We start from the raw sequence: 27,245 nt of genomic DNA, 5'->3' as shown, positions 1-27,245 counted from the left end.
ACGCAGGTATGTACTGCCAACTTCCACATTTATTGATTTGTTTGTTTTGACAGCTGACTCAGTCGCACAGCCTGACAGCTCACAAGCCCAGCTGATCTCCTCGCCGCTCCTCCCCGTCTCACTATAAACACAGCGGAGGGAGACCATCATCAGTACATAAACACCATCAGCTGTTCTTACCGGCCTCGCAGCGCCGCCCTGTTGAGCCTTCTGCTCCACTCCTCCCCGGCAGCTGCGCCCGGGGCCACGCCTCCGCCACACACCCCCACCGCCCGTTCGAGGCCGGGGAGCCGTCCGGCCGAGCCAACTCCCCCCCTCGCGAGCGAGAGAGGAAATCGGCCACCGCCATCTGTGCCCCCGGCCTATGGATCACCTTGAACTTAAAGGGCTGCAATGCCAGATACCACCGGGTGATCCGGGCGTTGGCATCTTTCATGCGGTGGAGCCACTGCAGCGGGGCGTGGTCCGAACAGAGGGTGAATGAGCGTCCCAGGAGGTAATAGCGCAGGGAGGCGACCGCCCACCGGATGGCCAGGCACTCCTTCACCACGGTGCTGTACCGGCGCTCGCGCTCCGCTAGCTTCCGGCTGATGTACAGGACAGGGCGGTCAGCTCCCCTCACCTGCTGAGACAAAACGGCTCCCAGCCCTCTGTCCGAGGCGTCAGTCTGCAGAACAAACGGGAGGGAAAAGTTAGGAGTGTGAAGCAGCGGCTCCCCACAGAGAGCGTTTTTCACTCGCACAAACGCCGCCTGGCACGGCCCCGTCCACTGGACCAGATCTGGGGCACCCTTTCGAGTGAGATCGGTCAGGGGGCTGGTTAGCTGCGCAAACCCCGGCACAAAGCGACGATAGTAACCCGCCAACCCCAAGAACCGTCTCACCTCCTTTTTCGTCCTGGGGCGCGGGCAGGATGCGATAGCCGCCGTCTTCTCCACCTGTGGACGCACCTGCCCGCCCCCCAGGTGGTACCCCAGATACTGCACCTCCCTCCATCCAACCGCGCACTTCTTCGGATTGGCCGTGAGCCCCGCCCCCCTCAGGGACTCCAGGACCGCGGCCACCCGCAGCACATGCTCCGCCCAGGTGTCGCTGTGGATGATCACGTCATCCAGGTAGGCGGCAGCATACGCCGCGTGCGGACGCAGCACCCGGTCCATGAGACGCTGGAAAGTGGCCGGGGCCCCGAACAGGCCGAACGGGAGTGTCACGAACTGGTACAAACCGTACGGAGTGGAGAAGGCCGTTTTCTCCCTGGCCTCGGCAGACAAGGGAATCTGCCAATAGCCCTTGGTTAAGTCCAGCGTCGTGAAAAAGCGGGCCGTGCCTAACCGGTCCAGGAGCTCGTCGACCCGAGGCATGGGGTAGGCATCAAAGCGTGACACTTCGTTCACCCTGCGATAGTCGACACAGAACCGTATAGACCCATCCTTCTTCGCCACCAGAACGATGGGGCTACACCAGGCGCTGTGCGACTCTTCTATTACTCCCATCCTCAGCATTTCCGCCAATTCCCTCTGCACGATTTTTCGCTTATGCTCCGAGAGCCTGTAGGGCCGTGAACGCACCGTCACGCCGGGCTGCGTCACGAAATGGTGCTCGATGAGGGACGTCCGGCCGGGCAGGGGGGAGAACACGTCCGCAAAACGCTGTTGCAACGCGACAACATCCGCTCTCTGGGCCTGTGTGAGATGGTCGTCACAAGGGAGGGAGGTGGGAACGATAGAATTTGGCACCTCAGGCCCCAACTCATCTCTCTCCTTCACCAGGCTCACCAGAGAAGCGGTTTCGACCTCTCGCCACAGTTTGAGGAGATTGAGGTGATAAATCTGCGCGGCTCCTCCCCTGTCCGACCGAGCGACCTCATAGTCCACGTCCCCGACACGCCGTGTGACCACAAAGGGACCTTGCCACTTGGCGAGCAACTTCGAGCTGGAAGAAGGGAGTAACACAAGCACTTTATCTCCCGGTGAAAATTGCCTGAGTCTAGCCCCTCTGTCATACAGGCGTTGCTGACGCTGCTGAGCCTGGAGCAAATTCTCCCGTGACAACCTCCCCAAAGTGTGGAGTTTTGCCCTCAGGTCCAACACGTACTGAATCTCATTTTTGGCGGGGCTCGGACCGTCCTCCCAGCTTTCTTTAATCAGGTCGAGCACCCCACGTGGCCTCCTGCCGAACAGCAGTTCAAAGGGAGAAAATCCCGTGGAGGCCTGGGGCACCTCCCGCACCGCGAATAACAGAGGGTCTAGCCAGTGATCCCAATTGCGTTCATCCTCGTTAATGAACTTCCGAATCATGGACTTTAAGGTCTTATTCAGCCGCTCCACCAGCCCGTCAGTCTGAGGGTGGTAGACGCTGGTCCGAATAGATTTAATGCCCAGTAATTCGTACAGTTCCCGCAGTGTACGAGACATAAACGACGTGCCCTGGTCAGTCAGTATCTCTTTCGGGATTCCGACTCGGGAGATGACCTGAAACAGTGCCTGCGCCACACTCTTAGCCGAGATGGTGCGCAGCGGAACTGCTTCCGGGTACCGCGTTGCGTAATCCACCAGGACTAACACAAAGCGGTAACCGCGTGCACTCCGGTGAAACGGCCCGATGAGGTCCATGCCGATGCGCTCAAACGGGACCTCAATAAGGGGGAGAGGGCGCAGAGGCGCTCTCGGTATGGCCGGCTGGTTAACAAGTTGGCAGTCCGGGCAGGACGCGCACCAACGGTGCACATCCACTCAGATGCCAGGCCAATAAAATCGGGCCGTTATTCGCTCCAGAGTTTTCTCGTAGCCCATATGCCCTGCCATGGGGTTATAGTGGGCCGCCTGGAAAAGCGTTTCCCGGCGGCCCTGCGGCACCAACAACTGGGTGTGTGTTTCCTCAGTCTGAGTGTCACGACTCACTCGATATAATCGGTCATTTAATAAGACGAAACGCGGGTAGGTCTGCGCGGCCTCAGGGCGCACCACGTGACCATCAATAGCCATCACTTGGTCAAAGGCTGAGCGTAGGGTGCCGTCACGAGACTGCTCCAGTGGGAAATCACCCATGGGGGACACTTCCGGGGCCGGCGGGACGTCCCGTGAGGGACCCGCTGGCTCCTCCCCCCCGGAGTCGGTGTCGGACGACCCCGCGTCACCGCTGAATGCCGCGCACACGCTACACCCCGCTTCCGGTCGTGATCGCACTCCCGCGTACTGCCCCAGTAGCTGATGAAACCCCGGCCAATTGGTACCCAGAATCAGGGGGTGCGACAGGCGCGGGCTAACCGCCGCCGTTACCCTATGTGTATGGCCCTTGTATTTTAGCAGCAGCGGCACTATGGGGTACCGGTGCACATCACCATGAACACACCTCACCTCCACCCATTCTGCCTCCAATAATGCCCCGGGGCGAACCAAGCCTTGGTGCACGAGGGTCTGTGTGCAGCCCGTGTCCACCAACGCTTGGCGTATACCCCCTCGAGTCCTTACCGGAATACTGTATGTCCCTCCTGGACCGGGGGAGGGTGCTGGGGTGCCAGCAACGCGGAACACCTGCCCCACTTCCATAAGCGGACAATCCCTCCTCAGGTGTCCCGGCTGCCCGCACTTCCAACACTCCGGCCCCAGCGTTTGTGCTGCCCTCCGTGGCTCGGGGACGGCTCCACTCGGCTCGGTTCCCCTGGACGGCACCATCGCCGCGAACGGGTTAGTGGGGCTCAGCGCCGGCAGCTGCTCTGCCTGCCCTGGTGCCGGCACACGGTGCCTCGGGGCCGGCACTGGGGCCTGTTTGGTCGGCCTCCGTCCGGCGTCCCCGGACTCCCCTGCTCCAGCGGCAAGGTGGTCCTCCGCCAGCGTCACCGCTACCTCCAAGCTTGCGGGCCGGTGGCACCGGACCCATCTCGCCGTCTCCGCTGGCAATCCTTCCGTGAACTGCTCCAGCACCACCTTGTCCACCAGCTTCGTCTCGCCCTCCGATGTTCCCGGCTGCAGCCAGCGCACCACCGCGTCGCGCAGCTGTCGGGCCCAGGCGAATGGTCGGTCCGTTGTAGCCAGCCGACAGGCCCGGAACCGCCGGCGATGGTCTTCGGCGGTGAGCCCCAGCCTGTCCACCACCGCCCGGCTCACATCCGGGAAGCTGCTCCTTGACGCCGGAGGCAGACTCAGGGCCGCTGTTTGTGCCTCCCCAGACAGCAGGGGGAGCAGCCGCGGAGCCCACTCCTCCCGCGGCCATTGGCAAGCCTCCGCCGTGGCACGGAAGGTCTCCAAAAAAATCTGTGGGTCGTCCCCGTCCCCCATCCGGGGCACCGTCACCGACAGTGGCGAGGGCTTCGGCGTGGCAGCGGCCCCGACCAGCCGCTCCAGAACTTGTGTCTGTCGGTCCGTTTGCTCCCGCAGCGCGGCCAGGTGGGCACGCTGGTCGGCCGCCTGATCCCGGCTCATCGCCGCCATCTCCGCCAGCATCTGCGCCAAGTATTGCAGAGGCTGGGCGGGTGGCGCGGCCTGTGGGTCGGACATTACCCCACCGGCACTATCCTGGGTTTCGGCACCACTTGTGGAATACACCAGGCACAAATACACGCACACGCAGGTATGTACTGCCAACTTCCACATTTATTGATTTGTTTGTTTTGACAGCTGACTCAGTCGCACAGCCTGACAGCTCACGAGCCCAGCTGATCTCCTCGCCGCTCCTCCCCGTCTCACTATAAACACAGCGGAGGGAGACCATCATCAGTACATAAACACCATCAGCTGTTCTTACCGGCCTCGCAGCGCCGCCCTGTTGAGCCTTCTGCTCCACTCCTCCCCGGCAGCTGCGCCCGGGGCCACGCCTCCGCCACAAAGCACAACCAGAATTCATACATAAGGCACACTGTCGATTTTTGAGAAAATTAAAGGATTTTAAGTGTGCCTTATAGTGTGGAAAATACGTTATACAGAAGAAAAGAATATATTGCGATATATATCGTTACCGCACATGCTTCAAATTATATCGCGATATGAATTTTAGGCCATATCGCCCAGCCCTAACATCACTGATTTCTTTAGTTCTTTAGAGTAAAGAAGCCAGTTGGTTAAAGCAACAGGATTATCCAGCGCACTCATTATAGGCCATTTATTTATATATGAAGGAAATCTCCTTGAGATGTAGCATCTTTCATTTTTGTGCTAAAGACACAAGTACTAAAGTGTAACAAACATTTTGAACTTTATGCACAAGTTGCACACAAATAAAAATAGCAACACACACTCAAAACCACAGACCTCAGCTATTGAGGAGGAAGATTAGTTCGAAAGACCTAACAGAACGAATGACATCAGCATAAAGAGGGTAAGATACAGAAAGTGTAAACTGGAAGCAAACATAAGTTAAAAGTATAAACCAAATATTTGAATGGGAATGAGCCATTTTAGTCTAAATATGCCAATGCAAATGTTGATGGTATTGTTGGATTTTTAAAAACAGGAAAATTAGATGATAGGTGCAGGTCAAGAGCAACTGGGTAAACCCATTAATGTCATATTCTTCAAAACAGAATAACTTGTAATTAAAAAAAAACAAACAGTTCTTAACAACTGAATGTGGATTTTTTTCCCTTTCTGAAGGTACTCTATGACATTTTGAATTCAGCAGATGGTTGCTCGTGCTGTCAGGCCGTCACCTGAAATGCTAAGACATTTAGTCATAAGTCTTGAATCCTCAACTTCACTCTGCTGTCTCATTTTAAGTCTCTTAAAGCTTTGGTGTGAAACTTCTCAGCAATACAAGATGGTTCTGAGCTTCTTGTTTTCTCATACTGTCATGTGATAAAAAATTTTAAGTCATTCTGTTTAAGTCAAACTTCTGTGTTTTGTTTTTTTTTCTTTATTGTGCTGACACATGTTGTGGCGTGAAAGCCATCTCATCTGTTTATTGTTTTTTTTCTAGTTAAATATGTATTTCAGTATTTTGAAGAGAATTCTCTGCCTTCATGTAAGGTGCTCCAATTGGCTAGTACACCTAATTATGGAGAACCATCGTAAAATGCCTCATGAAGGTTTTTTCAATGCTGTGTGTGCGTGTGTTTTCTTAATATAGTTTTTTTTTTTTTTCATATAGTGAAGCCCCTTGAGCTAGATGTTGTCTGCTTCTGCATTTCAGTTTCTCCACACCCAGTATTTGTGCTCTGTTCACTTTCCTGTCATATTCTTTTTATGTTGTTCTGCTTTTCTCTCTCACCCACCAATGCAACCACACACAATCTCTCTCTCTCTCTCACACACACACACACACACACACACACACACACACACACACACACACACACACACACACACACACACACACACACACAAACAGACTAAATTACTGTAAAAGTCGTTGCAGTGTCAGCGAGGTCTACATTTGGCATTTCTTAGAATAGGCAATCCCCTTCAAGGTGCTGTTTGTGGCTGCATGTGTCCTGAAATTTCCTAGTTCATTAATCTATAGACTTTTAGTGCCTGAAGCAGAATGTGATGTCCTATTAAATATTTTTATTAAACTTTGGAAGCATCCTTAGTTTTAGTTGTCAGAAGCAAAGGTAGGAAGTAATAAAGTACAAAAAGTTTGGTGCTGTACCTTAATAAGTGTAAAATGCACTTCACACACACACAGATCGGTATAGCGAGATGTCACGTTTATTTATGGCTTTGCTTATTGTGACAGTTCACAGTCTGGTCCGCTCAGGTCTCAGCTGTTCCAAAGCTCCCCTCCGCTCCTCTCCCGTCTCACTAAAAAGGGGAAGAAACTGTCATCAGACCAAACACCACCAGCTGTGTTCTCACCTGCCTCCCCAGCACCGCCCCATTGAGCTCACTGCACCACTCCTCCCCTGCAGCCGAGCCAGGGACCACACCTCCACCACAATAAGATTCTTACGTAGAATTTTTAGGTATCTGTATCTACTTGAGCGTTTGTTTGTTTTTTGACAGTGTTTGTACTTATACTCCCTCACTTTTAAACACAAATATCTCTTCTTACTACTCCTTAGTTTTCAAAAAGCCTTCCTACCTTAGGTTCAAGACATTTTGTGTGTGTGGGTATTATTTCCCATCACTAATCACCAAACCAATTTTTGCCTAAACGGAGGGAATATAAACCTTAGAAGATACAATACAAAATGCCCAAAAGTACAAACAATTTGCATTGCACTTTATTTAATTCCTTTAGGATTTACCCAAGAATGACCTTAGAAACAATGAATGATGATGTTCTTTACTTATGGTACATAGTACTTAGAGCATGACGGATTTATCGGCAGGCAGATGTTATGTAAATGGACTGGTTCTTATATAGCGCTTTTCTACTCTTCTGAGCACTCAAAGCGCTTTACACAACTTGTGCATTCACCCATTCACACCAGCAGATTTTTGTAGGTGCTTTCTAACTAACATTCACACACACTCATACTCCGATGGATGCATCGGAGAGCAATTTGGGGTTAGTATATTGCCCAAGGATATTTGACATGCAGACTAGGGGAAGCCAGGAATCGAACCACCAACCTTCCAATCAGTAGATGACCTGCTCTACCACTTATTTTACACACAGTTCTACACTCAGCATTGTTCCAAATGACACTTGTCTGGGAAACCGAGTCAGAGTGAGATATTACTGTCTTTGGTGTTCTCATGATGGTGATGGAGCACAATATATAACACAGTGACACACAAGTGGAAAATCTCCCGTAAGTGTTGTGATAAAGACCAGTGATGTGATCACTCAGAACTAATTTCCAAACCTCTAAGGCAGAGGTGTGAAATACCCAGCCTGCTGGACAGAACTAGCCCCTGGATGGTTTTGGAGAGTCTGAATATTGCACAGAATGAGGGCCTAATGGATTTTCTTTTAGCTTTATTTTTGCACCAGGAAGTATTGTGTTGCAAGCCATTAGTGTCCTACTAAGCTGTTAATGTAATCAAAGCCAGAGATGTGTCCATTGAGGACTCTATTGATTCAGAGACATTAACCATGTCCTACCATACCACACTGAAGTTAGATTTTTAACCATCTAACTTTGTAGACTGCGTGGAAGTGGAAGAACATAGATGTGCTGAAATTGAACTTAGTTCTTTCGAGGCATAGCGACTTATCTTATATAGGTTATTATAGGTGCAGTGGTTTTATTGGTGTGCCCCCCTGGAGTTCAGATAGCACTGTTTATAGCCCATAAATTAAAGGCACACAAATTAACCATACAAGCGAAATGCCCCCCACAGAGTAACAGAACACCCAGATCTCCTAAATGTAAGGGTCAACAGTTTATGATGTTCTTTATTCAGATTTTGCTTCGGCTTTCTCTTCCCCACCTCTAATCTGGACAAAAGCTGTTGCAAGCAAAAGTCGTTTTGAAGGTTTCAGCAAAGTAAGACCATTCGTTTTAGGAAATAAATAGAAATCTATGCAAATAAATCTAAAGATTTCTTTAGTTATTACATGTGACTTAATATATGGAGAGCTATGACTATGATTTTTTTGCATGTGTAGATTAAATGGGTCGTTACCAACATCTGGTGAGAAATTCATGTCAGTAGCACCTTTAGAAATATATTTACTTTGAATATTGGTGTCATATTCGATACTTAGTGTATCTGCTGTATCGTCTCCTGACTAAAGCAGTAACTCTCCAAACGTAAAGAGTCTAAAGGGTCAAAACATTGCTGGTGGAGACAATACAGTATGTCTCCTCTGAAAATGTTTAGTATTATCAGTGCACTAATCACAACAGGATCCTCCCTCAGGAATGCTGCAGCCACGGTTGGCTGCCACTTCTGCCGTTTAGGTCCATTATTTAATCTTGTTTACATTTAATAAACATGATGGGAGCAAGTTTGACTTTATGGCTATCCACGTACGGAGAACAGATCCTAGGCTGATACTGTGCTGCACAATAAAAACACTTAAATAGTGCTTGTTGTTAGTTAGTTAGTTGAAAGAATTGCAGTTCTGAAAAGGATTAAGTGGAATGCGGGCCCAGATGAGATTTTGATGCATTTTGATCCTGATTGGCCCTAAGATGACCCAGAGGATAACAGTATGACCTGTTTTCTGCTCTTGTTTTCAGTGGGGATCCTCAGTCTACCTGTGTTACAAGAAGTCTGTGGCCAAAACCAACACAATAGCGTACAAAGCAGGTAAGCCTTTTTAATCTGATAACTGTCAGTGCACACAGATCCAAATACTGATGTGAACCTCTAAGAAATCAAATGGTATGTTGTCTGTAGGTAGCTTTCTCTTCTGCCAAATTATTTGCATTGTGGGTGAGAAAAATTTGACTAGTCAGAGTGGATTTTGCAATGCATTTAGAAAGTTACCCACTCTTTTATGAATAATAAATTGTCGAAGTCCTAACTGTTTATTGCATATCAGTTGTTTCTATATTCGCTGTAACTGTGTTGTTGTAGTGATGTTGAGACAAGCATATTCTGCAGAGTGCACTGGCTGCAGGAGGGCACTCTGCTACAGTATTGCTTGCAATTCGGCTTGTTTAAACAAGAATTGAAGTGAAGTGATAAGCCTCTGCATGCCAACATTATTCCCTGCTAGGGAGTTAATGGTTAGCACATATTTACATGTAAGGTGGTGATTATGCCACATTAAATACTGTGTGTCTTCCCCGTTTCAAAAACACTGACATAAGATTTTCTGATAACACTATTGGCTCAGAGTCAGCGGGTTTGGCTGAGTCTCAGAATTGCTGACGTTTTGTTGTGTTGTGAATATGCAGCAGACTGTGAAGCGATATTATCTAATGCTTTGGATGAGTCAGCTCACAGAAATGATGCTTATTTTCAACATTTCAAGCCAGGAAGGAAATCCACCAAGCAACAAGCTTCAGGTTTAATCCATATGTGAGCAAAGATAAGTTTGTTCTGCGATGGATGTTTGGTTTTCATGTAGAAATGACATCTGAAGGAGCACTTATAGCTGTGGAGCAGGACATTAGTCAGAGTGTCTAATGTAGTAGGGTATTTAGCACAGGGAACTGCTAAGGCCCTCCTCCTTTTAGTGCGTTTAGTGTTAAAGTTTTGTAATCCAATATATATATTAGACTAACAGAAAAAATGATTGCCTGTATAATTCAGTGAAACTTTACAGTGTAACCGAGCTTAATAACCATTTTCAAGAAATTATTTGGCTCCTGTGGCACATTTGCTGTTTATTTCAGCATTCTCATCAGCCACAGCTAAAGGGCTATATTTTATTTTTTGGAGGAGACTAAAAATGAAGCTAAAGATCATCACCAAGCTGTGGTGAGACTTAGCAAGGTACACCACAAACAAATGGAAGCCATTTGCTTTCAAAGTAAAAGTTTATCTTTAGCACCACAACCATTGTTTCTAAAAATACAACTTTTTACTTTCAGCTTTACCTTCACCAGTTTGTATTGTACTCGTCACAGTTTTCACAACTGTTTAGTAGAGGTGGGAATCACCATACATCCCACGATACGATATTATCACAATACTTAACGCACAATACGATATTATTGCAATTTTTTAAAAATATTTTGCGATATTCAGATTCTGTACATAAAGGTAAACTTTATCAATATTCATTTTATCTAATATCAAAGTCTCACACTCAGTCTTTCTCTCATTTAAGTCAGTTTTATTGTTGACAAACTGAACTGTTTGTATTACAGTCTAGTCCAACTTGACTGAATGCAACCATCTGGTACAATTATAGCTATTCTGAACAATGCAATTTATGAAAACTATGCAGCCCATTCAGCAACTGAAGAATTTGAAAGTAAATTAAAACAAAATATAATTTTACATTAAATAAAAAAGTTTTAAACTTAATTAAAATAAAACATGTCTTAAATTAAAATAAGTAAACTGTCATGTTTATTGCTGCCAAAAAACAAGTTAAACACATTTGGACAGTGAAGGAATGTCAGGATTCTTGCTCAGAAAAAGGATCAACATGCTCTGAAGTCAGAGTTCCAGTCCACAAAAACTTTTTTTGTAACAAAATATCGATTTCTGCTGTCCCTGTATCGATACATTATTAGCAAACAAAATATCACGATACTACACAGTATCGATTTTTTCCCCCACCCCTACTGTTTAGTAAGTAGCTGGCAAGTGTTTGCAGTGTCATTTACTTGAACTAGCAGAAGTGTCCACATTCCTAATAAGGCATAACTTTAAATCGTAAAGCTCTTTGTGTAACCGCTTAGTTCATATCATCCTTTATCAAGCTGGATGCAGCTCAAGAGTTAAGTAAGTGCGAAAGTAAAATCAGTACTTCATTGTTCTTCATTTGTGTCCACTGACAGTAACTAATTGTCTGAATGTGCGATTATGTAGGACTGTTTGCTTATTACAAAGCCAGGCGTTTCTAGTGACACGTTGCCTCGATAAAGTTGTACATTATCTTTGTGATTATAGTACATTGCACTTGTTTGCTTTTAAGCTTATTAGAAAGGCAATTTTGCATCCACATTAGCTTGTAATTGTTATTCATAGTGGGCTGTTGCCCTCAGCTGCTCTCTAAATTGAGTTCTCAGTTGTTTGTTTGGGGTTTTTGTGTTTCTTTTTTTCCTTCTGTTAGGTTTATTCAGCAGATATCCAGAGGAGGACTATGAGTCATTCCCTCTGCCAGAGTCTGTTCCTCTCTTCTGCCTTCCCATGGGGGCCACAATTGAGTGCTGGCCAGCTAACACCAAATACTCCCTCCCTGTTTTTTCCACCTTTGTCCTCACCGGAGCCTCTGGAGAGAAGGTGAGATGAATGAATGGATATTTGGCCACACTACTTTATTTCTCACTCATCCAGGTGACTTACAAGCTTCTCTGGCAACAGCATTGGATCTGAGAGCCTCCCACTGACTGTTAGACCTCATCAACAGACTTCAACTGCCATCTGTACAGCTGACACGACCACAGAGTCATACACTGTAGTAGGGCACGAGAAAACCACATTGTGCTGCATGCCAGAAGTAAAAATAGGTCAGGCATGTTGCCAAAACCTTATAAACTCATATGTAATGCTTTGTATTTTAAGGCAGCAACTTTGAATTAAAACACAACAATAAAACAGCCCCCCCCCCCCCCCCCCAAAAAAAAAAAAAAAAGAATCTACCAGCTCACTAGAAGAGTAAATGCCTGAACACTACTGTAGGTAGTTGGTTGTTCCTTTTGTAGTCTTTTTATGGAGCTATTTTTTTTTGCTTCTCAGGGCACAACAATGCAGACTCTGTTTCTCTTAATGAGTCACTCTCTCACACATATGCACATCAAACCAGTAACCCGATATATTTAGTATCCCAGTCATGCATTTTCCCATCATAAATCATATCACACTTTAAAAGAGGCATTATTACCTTCAATTCCAGTTATATAAAGGCTAAAATATAGTGTTATGCGGTGTAAACATTGTTCACGCGGGTAATATAAACTTACTTTGATCCATCAATACGTACAGTTTGATATGTTGAGGAGTTAGTAAAATATCCAAATACTTAGCACACTTCCAAAAGAGGGACAGTTTTAATTTCCAAGATAGACCTTAGTAATCAACAAAATCAATAGACTTGTGTGATCACAGCATGTCTTTTATCCTGTCTTCCTTCTCTCACCCCAACCGGTCGCAGCAGATGGCCGCCCCTCCCTGAGCCTGGTTCTGTCGGAGGTTACTTCCTGTTAAAAGGGAGTTTTTCCTTCCCACTGTCGCCAAAGTGCTTGCTCATAGGGGGTCATATGATTGTTGGGTTTTTCTCTGTATCTATGAAGCGTCTTGAGGCGACTTATGTTGTGATTTGGTGCTATATAAATAAAATTGAATTGAATTGAATTGAATGATCAGAGTTAAAGGCCTGGGTTGACTGGAGGGGCTTTTCAGATTTCAAAATGGGCTGCAGCAGTCTTATATTGGAGAGTATTCCCCATAGATAAGGTTACAAGTGCTAAGACATAGAGACAGACAGCCAAGTTACAGTCACCAGTTATCCTAAAACATGCATGTTTTTGGACTGTGGAGTCCAAAGGAAACTCATTTTTCTCAACAAGCCATCTTTTTATGGTTGCCCAACTTTGCTTTTTTCTATCTTGAATTCTTTATTAAAGAAGAAAGGGTAAATTTATGCAAACAAACCCGGCAGAGGTTCACTGACACATCAGCAGAGGAGCACAATTCCAGTTTCAAACAGGCACACAGGCACATCCCTGGTTTTCAAATCTAAACACAAGCTCTGGCCTGCTGTGCTGATCTCTGGGTTTGGAATGGCATCCAGTTGTGGTTAGTGTCATATTGACACATATTAGTGAATTATGTGGTAAAACAATCACGATTGAAAACAAATAACATCCAAAGCCTTCCACTGTTTAATCGTTTGCTCTGCTGAACAAGGTCAGTTAGAGGTCAGCAGCAGCTGGCAGTGCCAAACCCTTCTCGGTCTGCTGCTGCTGAGTCAAGTTTCTGTGTGTGTGTGTTCGTTTGGAAGGTTGACTCTAAGGGGGATATTTGGTGAGGACAGTGTGTTTGCTGCCTTGTCATTTACAGGGAGTGCAGAATTATTAGGCAAATGAGTATTTTGTCCACATCATCCTCTTCATGCATGTTGTCTTACTCCAAGCTGTATAGGCTTGAAAGCCTACTACCAATTAAGCATATCAGGTGATGTGCATCTCTGTAATGAGAAGGGGTGTGGTCTAATGACATCAACACCCTATATCAAGTGTGCATAATTATTAGGCAACGTCCTTTCCTTTGGCAAAATGGGTCAAAAGAAGGACTTGACAGGCTCAGAAAAGTCAAAAATAGTGAGATATCTTGCAGAGGGATGCAGCAGTCTCAAAATTGCAAAGCTTCTGAAGCGTGATCATCGAACAATCAAGCGTTTCATTCAAAATAGTCAACAGGGTCGCAAGAAGCGTGTGGAAAAACCAAGGCACAAAATAACTGCCCATGAACTGAGAAAAGTCAAGCGTGCAGCTGCCAAGATGCCACTTGCCACCAGTTTGGCCATATTTCAGAGCTGCAACATCACTGGAGTGCCCAAAAGCACAAGGTGTGCAATACTCAGAGACATGGCCAAGGTAAGAAAGGCTGAAAGACGACCACCACTGAACAAGACACACAAGCTGAAACGTCAAGACTGGGCCAAGAAATATCTCAAGACTGGTTTTTCTAAGGTTTCATGGACTGATGACATGAGAGTGAGTCTTGATGGGCCAGATGGATGGGCCCGTGGCTGGATTGGTAAAGGGCAGAGAGCTCCAGTCCGACTCAGACGCCAGCAAGGTGGAGGTGGAGTACTGGTTTGGGCTGGTATCATCAAAGATGAGCTTGTGGGGCCTTTTCGGGTTGAGGATGGAGTCAAGCTCAACTCCCAGTCCTACTGCCAGTTTCTGGAAGACACCTTCTTCAAGCAGTGGTACAGGAAGAAGTCTGCATCCTTCAAGAAAAACATGATTTTCATGCAGGACAATGCTCCATCACACGCGTCCAAGTACTCCACAGCGTGGCTGGCAAGAAAGGGTATAAAAGAAGAAAAACTAATGACATGGCCTCCTTGTTCACCTGATCTGAACCCCATTGAGAGCCTGTGGTCCATCATCAAATGTGAGATTTACAAGGAGGGAAAACAGTACACCTCTCTGAACAGTGTCTGGGAGGCTGTGGTTGCTGCTGCATGCAATGTTGATGGTGAACAGATCAAAACACGGACAGAATCCATGGATGGCAGGCTTTTGAGTGTCCTTGCAAAGAAAGGTGGCTATATTGGTCGCTGATTTGTTTTTGTTTTGTTTTTGAATGTCAGAAATGTATATTTGTGAATGTGGAGATGTTATATTGGTTTCACTGGTAAAAATAAATAATTGAAATGGGTATATATTTGTTTTTTGTTAAGTTGCCTAATAATTATGCACAGTAATAGTCACCTGCACACACAGATATCCCCCTAAAATAGCTAAAACTAAAAACAAACTAAAAACTACTTCCAAGAACATTCAGCTTTGATATTAATGAGTTTTTTGGGTTCATTGAGAACATGGTTGTTGTTCAATAATAAAATTATTCCTCAAAAATACAACTTGCAATAATTCTGCACTCCCTGTACTAGCCAAGGTCAGAGGAAGACCCAGCTGGACTCTGGCAGTCTACAGACTCCATTGATAACTGAGCAATCACGCCTAAGTTAAATATTCTATATTTATTGCCATAACCACAGTCTCTGCTACTTTTTTTGTAACTTTATCGTCAGTTAAAAGGTGTCAAACCTCCAGTTTTATTTCTAGCTGGCTTCCTGTTTCTGGATGAAACTGTAAACTTTGTGGTGGAAGAAGGAAATTCATTCATAGACATTCATAGAATGAAAACACAGTGCTTTTTAATAAAAAGGCTTCATTTTTGACCACAGTGTGTACATAGAAGCAAACACACCCACTCATTGGCAAACAAAGGCCTGAGTTCCTTTCAGAGGAAAATGTGAAAAACGGACCCAAACAGGCAACACAGCAGATAAGCCCGTTAGCTTTGATCTGTGTATGAAGTGGGAAGGTCTCATATTTCCAGGAAGCAGAGGAGATTTATAAAGCTCAGCTAACTGCTGTTTGTTTGAACCACTGTTGGCATTGCAATGATCAGTAGAAGTTAAACAGCTACACACAGACTGTTTCTGTGCCTGCTGATGCTTCAGAGGACCCTACAGAACCTGTCCACTCTTTTGTATTATTAATGTTATTAGTTCAGGTCAGGTGTGTGTGTGGTGTGCTTTACCTCTGTCACAGTTACAACCATGTTAGGCCCTGAGAGTTGGAAAGTTTCTGGACAGCGAGGACATTTTAGATTGTCGTTGCGCCCTGAAAAGGCTGTAGAATCTGGTGGGCAGGAGCCAGCATTCATTCATTTTGGTACTGGATGTCCTAAAAAGAAATAAACTGCGGAAAATCCATTACAGTTTACATTATGCTAAGAAACCTCGAGGCAAAGTACTGCAATAGGTCTTTACCGCTGCTTAACTCAATTCCCATGCTGTATGTTTCATCAGTGACCTGTGCGGTGTTGCCTCAGCCAACTCACAGGATGCACAAGATGTGGGCTAATTTAACTGTTGATATTACTGTTCAAGTGGGGTTTTTTTTATTATTATTATGTTAGTGAAATTAAAATGTTCTTACATTAAAAATTTTCCTATCTCACATGCTAAGCTGGTATGCCAGTGTGCTGAGAATCAACTTTTTCAGGTTTTGCCAGTATGTCTGCTTGTGTGAGTGAGAGAGGAGATACTAAAGAAAATGATTGGCTTATCAGAACTAATTGGCTGATTAGCATAAAGTGGTTGGGAACTATTTTGATAGGTTGATGGGTTTTAGTTGATTTTCATTTGCAACATTTGCAATGAGCTGAATTGTGTAAATGAAATCTTTGAGTTTAGGCGGTCAGATAGATAAAGCAAGTAATTTTAAGATGTGAAGTTGGGCATGTAAAATTGCAAATGGCATGATTTTTTTTTTTCTTTTAGTTTATTAACCAGTCACAGAAACACTGGCAGATCAATTATTATTTACAAAAATCTTTTTTTGCATCCTTTTCAAAAGCAAATCTAAACCAAGAAAAGTGTCTGACTGTGGCATTATCACATCACAGAGGTATATAAGTATTTAGACTGTTTCTGGTTTCCTGTGTTTTTATTTCTCCTCTACCAGGTTTACGGTGCTGCCATTCAGTTCTATGAGCCCTACCCACAGGAGTGCCTGACCGATCAGCAGCTCTCCCAGCTGGGTCTCCTGATCCCCGACCCTCACAAACCCTCTCCCTCCAGCTGTATGGCCGCTGGCACCAGCAGCACCGCAAACGGCAGCCCGCGCTCAGTCTACACCAACAAGTGTATCTGCCTGCTCTCTCACTGGCCCTTCTTCGATGCTTTCCGCAAGTTCCTCACATTCCTCTATCGCTACTCCATCTCAGGCCCTCATGCCCTGCCCATTGAGAAGTGGGTACTCTGTGTTTTCTCTCTTCATTTAAAAATTGTATGCTCTGGTTGCTGAACATGTTATTATTTAGTGTTCTAGCAACTACAATGATTGGGTTGTGGAAATATAACTCTTTTCTTTGGCAGTTTGCTACATGGTGTCACGCTGAGATATGTCATTAGTTTAGTTTTAATTGTGTCTGAACCTGGACCTGTTTTTCCTGATGTTAGAGTTGAAAAAGAGAAAATAAATTTTTTTTCTCACATGGAGGAAGAAAAAAGGGAACAGAAATTGTGTTTGGTCAGATACATACTTGTAATTCTGCTGGTAAGGTAATGTGTAACAGAAGAGTCATGCTTTGTGTATTTCACTCCTGCTCATTACTGGTTGAACAGATGGATTATTCTGCTGCCTACTGCTGGCATATTTGGCCTTATGTTCCACTCATTTTTCTTCATTCCAGGCACATCTCCCACTTCATGCACAAAGTTCCCTTCCCTTCTTCTCAGAGGCCTCGCATCCTTGTGCAGGTTTGTTTTAACTGCAAGAGCGAAATGGTTCTTTGTGATGCTTATTGCATTTAATGCAGGCTAGAATGTTTAACCTGCATCTTGCTGAAGAATGAGTTGATTTCTGAAGGTGTTAGTTCACCCGCAGGGGTGCACCGCTTTTGGTCCTTCATTATGGATGAACATTTAAATGATTCAGTGCAGACTTTTTTTGCGTGGTTGGTTTTATCTCATTTTCCAGCTTTTCTTTAGCTTTCCCCTCATGACAGCCTGATGCTGAGCCAGCCGGTCTCTTCTCCATTACCGCTCAGGTAAGAGCAGCTGTGCTCAAAGTTTCTTTGTGCTAAATGTTAGTTTTGGTGTCAGATCTAAAGAAATATGTGTAAAACGTCAGTTAGAAAACATATCAAATTGTTGAACTGACAAAATGTACAGTTTGTCAGAAAAAAATTGCACCAGCATGTCCCAAAAAATTTGCAACAGGGTCATATTTACTGCTGTGTAGCATCCCATTTTTGTCTGATACAGGATTTTTGTTTCCAGCTTTTTTTAAATGGTGAAAGGTCTGGACTGCATGTAAGTTATGCTGATGTAATAGATGCAGTAGCACCGTCTTGCTAAAATATTCAAGGGCTTCCCTGAAAAAGCTGCCACCTCAGCATTGATGGCAACTTTCCACATGTACAAGTGTCAGTTCTAGAGGTACTAATGCAACTCTATATCATCAGAGATGCAGGCTTTCAAACTGAACACACTGATATAATCTGACCCCAGAACAGTTTTACACTTTGCCTCATTACATTTTAAATGAGTTTTGGTCCAGAGAAGAAAGCTGTGTTCCTGGATCATCTTCACATAGGGCTTCTTCTTCGCATGATAGAGCTTTAACCTGTATTTGCGGATGGCACAATGACTTCTGGAAGTGTTCTTGAGTCCATGCAGTGATTTCCATGACAGAAACATGTCATGCCCTGTTATGCCCACAGTGGTGCCTGAGATCCTCTTGTTTTCATACAGTCGTGTTCCTGGCCTGTTGCCAGTGACACTCATTAGGTGCAAAATGTTCTCACAGCTGTTTTTTTTAAGGACCACTTAAATTTCCAGCCTTTTATTGTCTGTGTCTCAAAGTTTTAGAGGCATGTTGGTCCCATCAAATTAAATAAAACTGCATGAAAAATTAAATCTTTTTCATGCAATAGTAAAATGTTTCAGTTTAAACTGAGATTGTAAAATTCTGAGACCACACAAATATTTATAGAAAAATGTGGGTTCGTAGCCAATGCTCTTACTTTCTTTTGGGTAGGGTTTGTTAGTTTGTACCCGTTTTTGTCTATTCATGCAGATTCTCCTTTGCCCCTGAATCCCCACCAGCTCCAAACGAAAATATGTTTCCAATCTAAAGTTTTTGTTAAATTAGGCGCGGCTTCACTTTATTTCTACAAATCATTGTGATTGTTGCCAGACAGCTCGGTGTGACCATCATCTGTCCACTGCACTTGTTTTCAAAATGACTTTGGCTGATCCAGATGTTACTTTGCAGACTTTAGACATTTGTAATGAGGTTGCAGGTACTGTTCCTTTTGAACACTCTTCATATTTGGACTGCAAGACTGTATTTGTGTATCAAAGCGTCACAGTTGCGTCACAGTTGCATGTGACTGTGACGCTTTGACAGTCACATGCAACCACCATTGCAGTGATATGGGTGTTTTTGTTTTTCTGATAAGCAGAAATGCCATATCTGAATTTTTTTTCTGTTCTTCCAGATCATGTTTTGACTTTCATGGTTCTACTTAAATGGTCATTTTAATATTTTGAACATTAGAAGCACTTCAACATCTTTAATGGCCTTCCCTGTTCTAGTTGAAGGTGTACTATTGGTATCAATTACCTTAATTTTCCATGGCTGAGTATTACTTTAACTTTTGAACATTTTTATTGCAGTTGTATTTACCTTAGGTTCCTTAAAAATCAACATTTGAAGTTTGTCCAGGTACCACATTTTTTTCCAAGAATTGTTGTTACAACAAAGAAATAATCCACCAAATCCAAATTACCTTACTTTCTGTGCCAAGTTTATATAATCAGGTCTGAACTCGCCTTATATTATAAATATTAGAGTTGTTTGAGAAACCTAAAGCCTTTCTTTCAAAGAATATATACAATAGATTTTAAAAGAAACAATTTAAAAGAAAATCATTTATATATTTATTTATTTAGTGGTGGTCGATTTTCCACACTGCTCCACAACCTTGGGCCAGAGAACGCTGTCACCTTGCTGGTGTTTGCTGTCACTGAACATAAGATCCTGATCCATTCACTACGACCGGCTGTACTGACCAGTGTTACTGAGGCTCTCGTGTCTGTAAGTAACTCCATTCAGCTGTCATAGAGTGCTCTATCTCCCCTTAGTTTCACTGCCTTCTTGTTTTATACTTAATTTAAATGAATGACAGCATTTACAATTGCAAGAAAACGTTTGTGAACCCCTGTCTATATATCTCTATAAATACAATAAAACATTGTTGTAGGTAAAAAAGAAAACCTTTAAATCCAGTCATAGAAATATATAGTTGGCCACTGACTTTTCCGTGATAGAAAAGTGAACTGCTAAGATGAGCAGTAAATTTGAAGGTGAAATTAGATAGAGGTGTTTTCAGTCAGATGACAAGCAGGTGTGAGTGGGTGTCCTACTTTTAAGAGTGTGGATTTATCCAAGCCTGACCTTAACATTAAAAGTTTGTGATGCTAAACATGACATAGAACCACCTATACTTACTTTCCACAGGAGGGGTCAACCAACAGAAATCACTCAAGGAAAATGTCATGTTAAAGTCTGAATGACTATGAAAGAACTCCGGGTAACTTCCCAGGACCTAAAGGGCTCTTTCACAGAAGTTAACTCCGTGTTTCCCCCAACGAGATAATACTAAACAACAGCAATTTGAAGTAAAGGGATGCAAGGAGAACACAACTTCTCTTTAGAACATGGACAAGTCAGGACAAGCCAGCAAGCTGTTGAACCAGTGTTTTTGTGGATGGAGAATAGATTGTTTTTATTTCAAATGAGAAGCATTATGTTTGGAGAAAGGAATAATCAGCATTCCTGGATGGGAGCCTTTTTCCATCTGTGAAACATTGTGGTGGTGTCATAGAAATACTTGTCATCACTGATGGAAAAAATTAAGAAAAAATTAAGAATTATACCAGCACACAAATGAAATTTTCAGGACATCTGTGGGTAATGAGGAGAGCCAATGAGCTAAAGCATACAAGTACCAAAGAACAGTTAAACATAATGCTTTAGAATGATGAAGCCAAAGTCTGGACCTTAATCCAAACGAAATGTGGAATGTCCTGTATCCACCGTAATTCTGTTGTTACACCTGGACGAGGAGGTCAAAGGAGATAGAGAAGGGAGGGGATGGGGGGTCACAAACATTTTCTTAACACTGCAGATGGTGTTCACGTTTTGTTTTAATCCTATACATGGCTCAGCTATACTGTGAATCTGACCACGTGCACTATAGCTCAGTCCTGTGTTAACTGGAAATTCACTGAAGGAGGTTTGTCTGATTTTTATGCTCTTGTGCTCTTTTTCACCCTCCTCAGATGATTTTTCCGTTCCACTGGCCCTGCCCGTATATTCCTCTGTGCCCCCTGGCGTTGGCTGATGTGTTGAGTGCCCCCTGTCCGTTCATTGTAGGCGTGGACTCTCGCTACTTTGATCTTTATGATCCCCCTCCGGATGTCAGTTGCGTGGACCTGGACACAAACACCATCTTCCAGTAAGCACAATCCTTAAAACCTTCCCACAGCTGTAGGTATTTAGGTAAGAAAGTGAATTTTGCTGAGCTTAATCTTCACCGTGTTCATTGTTCTATACAGCGATCCATACAGCACCTTCTAAGCTATAAGCTCAACATCCTTTGGTCCCTCTATTTTTCAGACAGCATAGCTGCTGGCTCATGAGTTCTAACTTTAGACATCAGGCCAGAGATTGGGTGGAAATGGTTATTTTTGTAGTGTCAGACTTGTTTTAATATGACGAGAATGCAATTTTCTAGCGTGCCAGGTAAGGTCAGTAATGGTTCGCATCATTTTTGGCCTTATTACCAGCCAGACAACGTTGGGGTGGTCTGAAATCCCTCTTGGCCTAACCACTGCTCATGTTGATGTTGGCCTCAGTGTATGTTTCTGCTTTTCTAGCCATGAAGATAAGCGAGCCCTCACATGGAAGATTCTGCCAAAGAAAGCTTGTAAAAACCTAATGAATGTGCTGAATAATCTCTACCAGCAGCTTGTTGATGGTGAGTGCTGAAGCGGTGGGGCAAATTATTGTAAAACTGCATCCAGTGTTGGCGTTTATTTAGTTCATTTCTGGATGTATTTATGGTAAAGATCACTTTCAATGATAATTAGGGTCTAACTAAGGTTTCCACATTGCACGCTCTTCTATTTTTATCATCTGTAGTCACTGATTGTGTTGCCTTTACAATTTGCTCTCCATTCACTTTCCTTTGTCCAGCTCTCCATTCAAATCTGAAAGCCAGCAATAATCCCATCAAAGCATAATCTCCTAATTATCCGTCTGCTCTGGTGTGGGGCTCACTGTATTGTTATCAACTTTTTGCGCGTTTGAGGAAGCATACCCACTGAGTGAACATGAAACCTGCTGCTTCTTGAGCTGTAGGAATCTGAATAATTTAATTTTCTAATTCAGTGAAGTTGAAAATCTAGCCAGTAACTGCCACAAGTGCTGAATATTGATATGCATGCCAGAGGTTGTAGTTGAGACATTTAACCCTGTTGGAAGTCTCTAAATAAGGATATCAACTAATGATTAAAAAAATGTAATTATGTAATACTAATCCTCATTCACAGTAGGATTACTTACTGGAATACTGCAGCTGTGCACAAACCTTTCAACACATGCACTTAGATCAGAACCACTTCATCAAAATGCAAATGATGCAGCTGGCTCAGCTGAAAGTAGTGATTTACCCTTTATGTTGACATTAGCCTAAAGATCCTGATATGTGCTGTCAGCTGCTAAAATGTATTTTCCTCCTGCTTCAGGTCAGTACCGACCAGATGGGCTGCTGGAGCTGAGCATGAGCGATTCGTCAGAGTTGAGCTGTGGGAAGAGTCTCCACACACTGGAGCTAGAGATCCAGGAAGCCTTTCTGCGCTTCATGGCTGCAATTCTGAAGGGCTACCGCTCCTTCTTGCGCCCCATCACTCAAGCGCCTTCAGAGAAAGCCACAGACGCTAGCTCACTCTTTGACTTGCAAGGTATTAGGAATAATGTCAGTGTCCACATGTAGCTTGAACTCTCGACAGCTCTCCATGTGCAGAGGAAACAGACTGAATGAATTAGCTGGTGTCCTCACCCCACTGGCCTCTTCATATTCCTCACACAGAAACATGAAAAGTCTCAGAGGTACAGAACTGGGCAAAACAGAGTTTCTTTAATTCTAATCAGCTTGGAAGTCAATATTTGGTATGACCACCTTCATTCTTTAACATAGCCTGAACCTTATGGTACTTTTCTGCACTCACCACATTTTTTTTAAACTTTCTATTTCCAATTTTCCATAGCAACAAAAATGTAACAAAAATATATCAAAAATATAAATGGAACAAATTGGGACACTATTCAAGAATCTTACAAATAAAGAGGTATAGACTGGATTAAATAACAGTCTTCAAGCCTTTGCTTGTAATTGTGCCATTTAGTCCAGTGTTGTGGAAAAAGATGTCCTTCGAGTCGTAGAAAGAAAGTCAGTCTCTCGATCAAGTGTATTTCTTCTATAATCTCTAGCACTTGCTCTGCTAATCCAATTCCTTGTTATGGCCTTTCTAGTTTCTGTCCTTTTTTGGTATCAAATCTCTGGGTAGCAGACCCAGTAGGAAGGTCTTGGGTTCCTTAGGGGTGGCATAGGCCATGATGTCATCCATTAACTTGAATATACTGTCCCATAATGGTGTCAATTGTGTACATGTCCAGAAGATATGAGAGTGATTGGTCTTTAAGTGACCACACTGTCTCCAATATTGTTGCTGATGCCGCTGAAATTTGTTAGTAATATGTGGAGTAATAAAGAATCTAATTAGACTTTTCCACCCAGATTCCCTAATTGGAACTAGTAGAAGTTTGTTGCGTGTTACACATTGTGAGCCAATCACTCTGACAATAGTGAACTAACCACATTTTACAGAAGGATTTATACACTTGCTGTGTTACCTGTCTCCTGACCGCTGACGTCCATAATGTTGACGATTTGAAACAGAAGCCAGCCTGAGCTCTTAGAGAAAATAATGCTGATATTATTATTTTAGTTTCTTTCTGGAAAAAGTAAGAAAATTGTGTGACATATCCTGACAGATTAGCTCTATTAATTTTGTCAGATTTTTTTGGAGGGTGTGGGGAAGAAGATTTATTGTGTATTTCTCAATGCCTTCCCCATTGATTTTATTAGCATGGCTATTGGCTAATCTCAAGGATATTTAATGAGTTAGTGGAGACTTACTGAGTCATTTTAATTTGAGAATCTAGACCAACCAACAAGAGCCTTCTTAGAACTAAGAGCTCTAGGGAAATGACTTGACAATTGACCAACAGAGCTGAGGCTGTTAACATCCAATGTGGTGCGCAGAATCAAAAGTTAACTTTGCTCTACTTTTTCATCATTATCCAGTCCTAGTTGTACAGTCACAATGCATGATTAGTGCTAATGACGTTCTGAATATTTAAGCTAAGACCACATCATCTGTCGCACCTTCTTCTCGACAGCTGGCCTGCCTCAAGCACAGATGGCGTTGTTTAATACATGAGCTTTCGTAAGTGTCCATTTCCACCTCCGAGTAAATACACAGAGAAGCTGTTTGGGCAGGAAGGCTAGGCTTTGAGGAGATGCTCGGGTTGAAGGGTCGAGGCTGCTTGCAAACTGAAGGTTAGTCAGTTAACACTGCAGCTTCTGAGCTCCAGAGGGTTGTCATCCTGCCTGTGGGTCTGAGCCCATGAAAGCTGCTTTGCATCACAGTTGAAGTGAGTTGGGGTGATAAGCCTGCTCCACTGGAGAATAGCTGGAGCCAAGGCTGCGTCCTGTCTGAAATATGTGATACAGCAAACAGGAAAAGCTGCAGTATATTACATAATAACTCAAAGAAATATGTAACAGCTCGTACATCACATTTGAACTCCTGACCACTTTTTACTTAATATCCACAACAATAAAATATTACTAAGTATGTTAATATGATGATATGAATCAACATCTGTGTCTATGACATTTTTACACACACGCTGCAGCTGTGTTCCTTTTTACTCTGATTTTTCAAATTTGCAAAGCAGATGGTAAATTTAAAAAAACAAACTTTTACTTCAGTTCAGGTTATTTTCTAAATAACAGATGAACACATATACAAGCACCACCTGCTAGTCAATCCATTTTCTTTAAAATGGTATCACCAAGCTCAGTGTGCTGATGGCACTCTGTTTTAGAGGTGTTCTAAAATATTCGTCTTTCTCTGATGAGCATTAATGAACTTTAATCCTTGCTCTTTTCCTGCTGCTTTTAAGACATTTCAACCTCCTTTTGTTCTCTACGGGCCGAATGTAATCCTGAACCAGAGAGCACTAAAGCCTTGTAGGCTGCTTGTTGATTTTATTTCAGCATACTTACTGGTCGGAAGTTTTTCTAGTACAGACAAGGGGCATTTAGACATTTAGTATGTGGCGCTTTATTTCATAGAAATTATTTTATTATTTTGACGATACTACCTATTGTTTTCTTAATCCTTGTTTAATCATCCAGGTTAGGAAATCCCTTCAAAACTGATCAATGGTCATGACAACTGACCTCTCAGCCCACTTTCACCAGTGGTGCTAGTTTCAGTCATTATGCAAATGTATGTGTATGAAAAAGTCACTCAGGGGAATGATGAAACATTTCTCCAACTGAAAACGCTACGTCCAGATGAAAAGAATAAACTTTTTTGGGTCTACCCTGTTGTTGTTTTGAAGTCATAACTCAGGTCAAAAATAACTGGACTGCATTTTTAAGGTCACTGGAAGAAATGTGAACTAAATAAACATAATTATTTGGCCCTCAGATTGTCAGATCCAAAGTGCATTTCGGTGACAGCACAAAGCAAAAAAGCAAAAGTTTGAAATGCATTAAAGATTTTTTTTTTTTTTTTTTAAGTAATCGGTAAGTGGACTAATTTTTAAGGCCAATGTTTTAAAATGTAGTGAAGGACATAGAGAATGGTATCGTGAGGCTACCCTGAAACTGACCTGAACAGGCCCAAATTGCAAGTGGCCGGTGTCATGATTAAAATATTTATCAACTGCAGGAAGTGTTTGGCTTCCACATCCGTGCTGTGAGCCAGAAACCATCCATCCTATTCTGAGTCTCATAACAGCAGTGACTTATTACTCAGTGACTTATTAGAAGCTTTCAGCATCTATTATGGAAGTTTTTCACCATGTTGTTGCACATCCCGTATTGGCCATTACACTAACAACATTGTGGCTTGCATTATCCAAACCAAGACAAATGGATGCAGTATACATACAGCTTGTTCTAGAATAATGGGTTCTTTAACCACACACTCACACACCTTTTGAAGAAGTCTTTAAATTATTCTTGTGACTGCTCACCATTTTTCAGAAGTTAGAGTGAGATCTTCTATAAAGGTAAACCCACTGTAATCTCATATCATCTTTCAGTTATTACACTGACATGTTAGATCTCAGCAAAGTAAGGTTACTACCATGTTTAATAACTCATCTATGTTTCTCCCCTCAGGGTTCTTGAAGAGCCGCGACCGCTCACACCAGAAGTTCTACTCCCTAATGACGAAGACCCAGATGTTCATCCGCTTTATCGAAGAGTGCTCCTTTGTCAGCGACAAAGACGCCAGCCTGGCCTTCTTTGACGACTGTGTGGATAAAGTGAGCTTTTTTATTTTATACAAGAGAATGCTATATCACATACATACATATTCATTTTGATGCAGTAGAGGGGGGGGGGAAAGCCCTTTTCTTTTCTGGCATTTCTTTTCTCAGTGGACCCCCACTGTGTTCCACTTACAGTAGTGTTAGCAGATTTCCCTCTTCTCTGTGTCACTTCACTTGTCTTCAACCAAACCTTCTTGAGTTTCCCTTTCTCTCTTCCTTTCTGCCTCCACTTGTGAACAGCTTTACAATTCAGAGCGGGGTGCAGATAAAGGAGGCAAGGTAAGTCTATTTTTATTCTCACCTATCCTGAAACATTTTGTTTCCAGATAGAGGAATTGTGCATGGTGTATGGTAAGCTTGGGTGGTCTTTACTTTTTCATACTCTTATTACTTCCTGATATTTCAACAGGGTTCATGGTGTGTGATGATGGTGTGTAAAAAAAAACAAACAAAAAAAAAAACACCCCACAAAAAAACAACCAGCAAATGAACAGAACCCCTAAAAGCTTAGATAGAAGTCATTGTAGCAATGGATTTGAGGAATTAGCAGACAGACAATTAACCTTTGCTGCCTTCACTGTCATCAGAAATAGGATAAAAAAAAAAAACTGCAGTAGATAACATTTGGCTCTGTAGCTATTCTAAATGGTATTACAGCTTATTATGCAACATCATGTTCACTTTCCTGTCTTTCCAAAGAAAGAAGGCTCTTGGTGCTAGCACTGCCAACATTAGCAGCACTCTGGATAGTTTTTACTTTTTGACTAGTTGATGGTACAAGTTTTAATTTAAACTGATCAGGAAATTCTAGGGGCATGTCCAAATTGGATCTTTTAGCTTCT

The 27,245-nt window shown here is 43.4% G+C and overlaps 1 protein-coding gene across 8 annotated transcripts in view; it reads left to right on the top strand.

The window, feature by feature from the left end:
* LOC120717148 (C-myc promoter-binding protein-like) overlaps nucleotides 1-27,245 on the top strand; it is a 93,221-nt gene that overhangs the window by 25,864 nt on the left and 40,112 nt on the right. For 5 of the 8 annotated variants that reach the window (XM_040005000.1, XM_040004998.1, XM_040004999.1 and 2 more), the window contains exons 4-13: nucleotides 9,067-9,136; nucleotides 11,562-11,731; nucleotides 16,660-16,946; nucleotides 17,390-17,456; nucleotides 17,688-17,746; nucleotides 19,656-19,800; nucleotides 21,048-21,223; nucleotides 21,645-21,745; nucleotides 22,515-22,730; nucleotides 26,252-26,397. In XM_040005000.1, coding sequence (XP_039860934.1) covers nucleotides 9,067-9,136; nucleotides 11,562-11,731; nucleotides 16,660-16,946; nucleotides 17,390-17,456; nucleotides 17,688-17,746; nucleotides 19,656-19,800; nucleotides 21,048-21,223; nucleotides 21,645-21,745; nucleotides 22,515-22,730; nucleotides 26,252-26,397 — 1,437 coding nt within the window. Of the gene's footprint in view, nucleotides 1-9,066; nucleotides 9,137-11,561; nucleotides 11,732-16,659; nucleotides 16,947-17,389; nucleotides 17,457-17,687; nucleotides 17,747-19,655; nucleotides 19,801-21,047; nucleotides 21,224-21,644; nucleotides 21,746-22,514; nucleotides 22,731-26,251; nucleotides 26,398-26,643; nucleotides 26,683-27,245 lie in introns of all 8 variants that reach the window. The other 3 variants (XM_040004994.1, XM_040004995.1, XM_040004993.1) reach the window with 1 other exon arrangement.

The sequence above is a fragment of the Simochromis diagramma genome, unplaced genomic scaffold, assembly GCF_900408965.1.
Source record: "Simochromis diagramma unplaced genomic scaffold, fSimDia1.1 OVJJ01000494.1, whole genome shotgun sequence".
NCBI classification, from domain to species: Eukaryota; Metazoa; Chordata; class Actinopteri; order Cichliformes; family Cichlidae; genus Simochromis; species Simochromis diagramma.
Note: the sequence above shows the minus strand (reverse complement) of the source record. Positions and strands in the feature narration are given on the sequence as shown.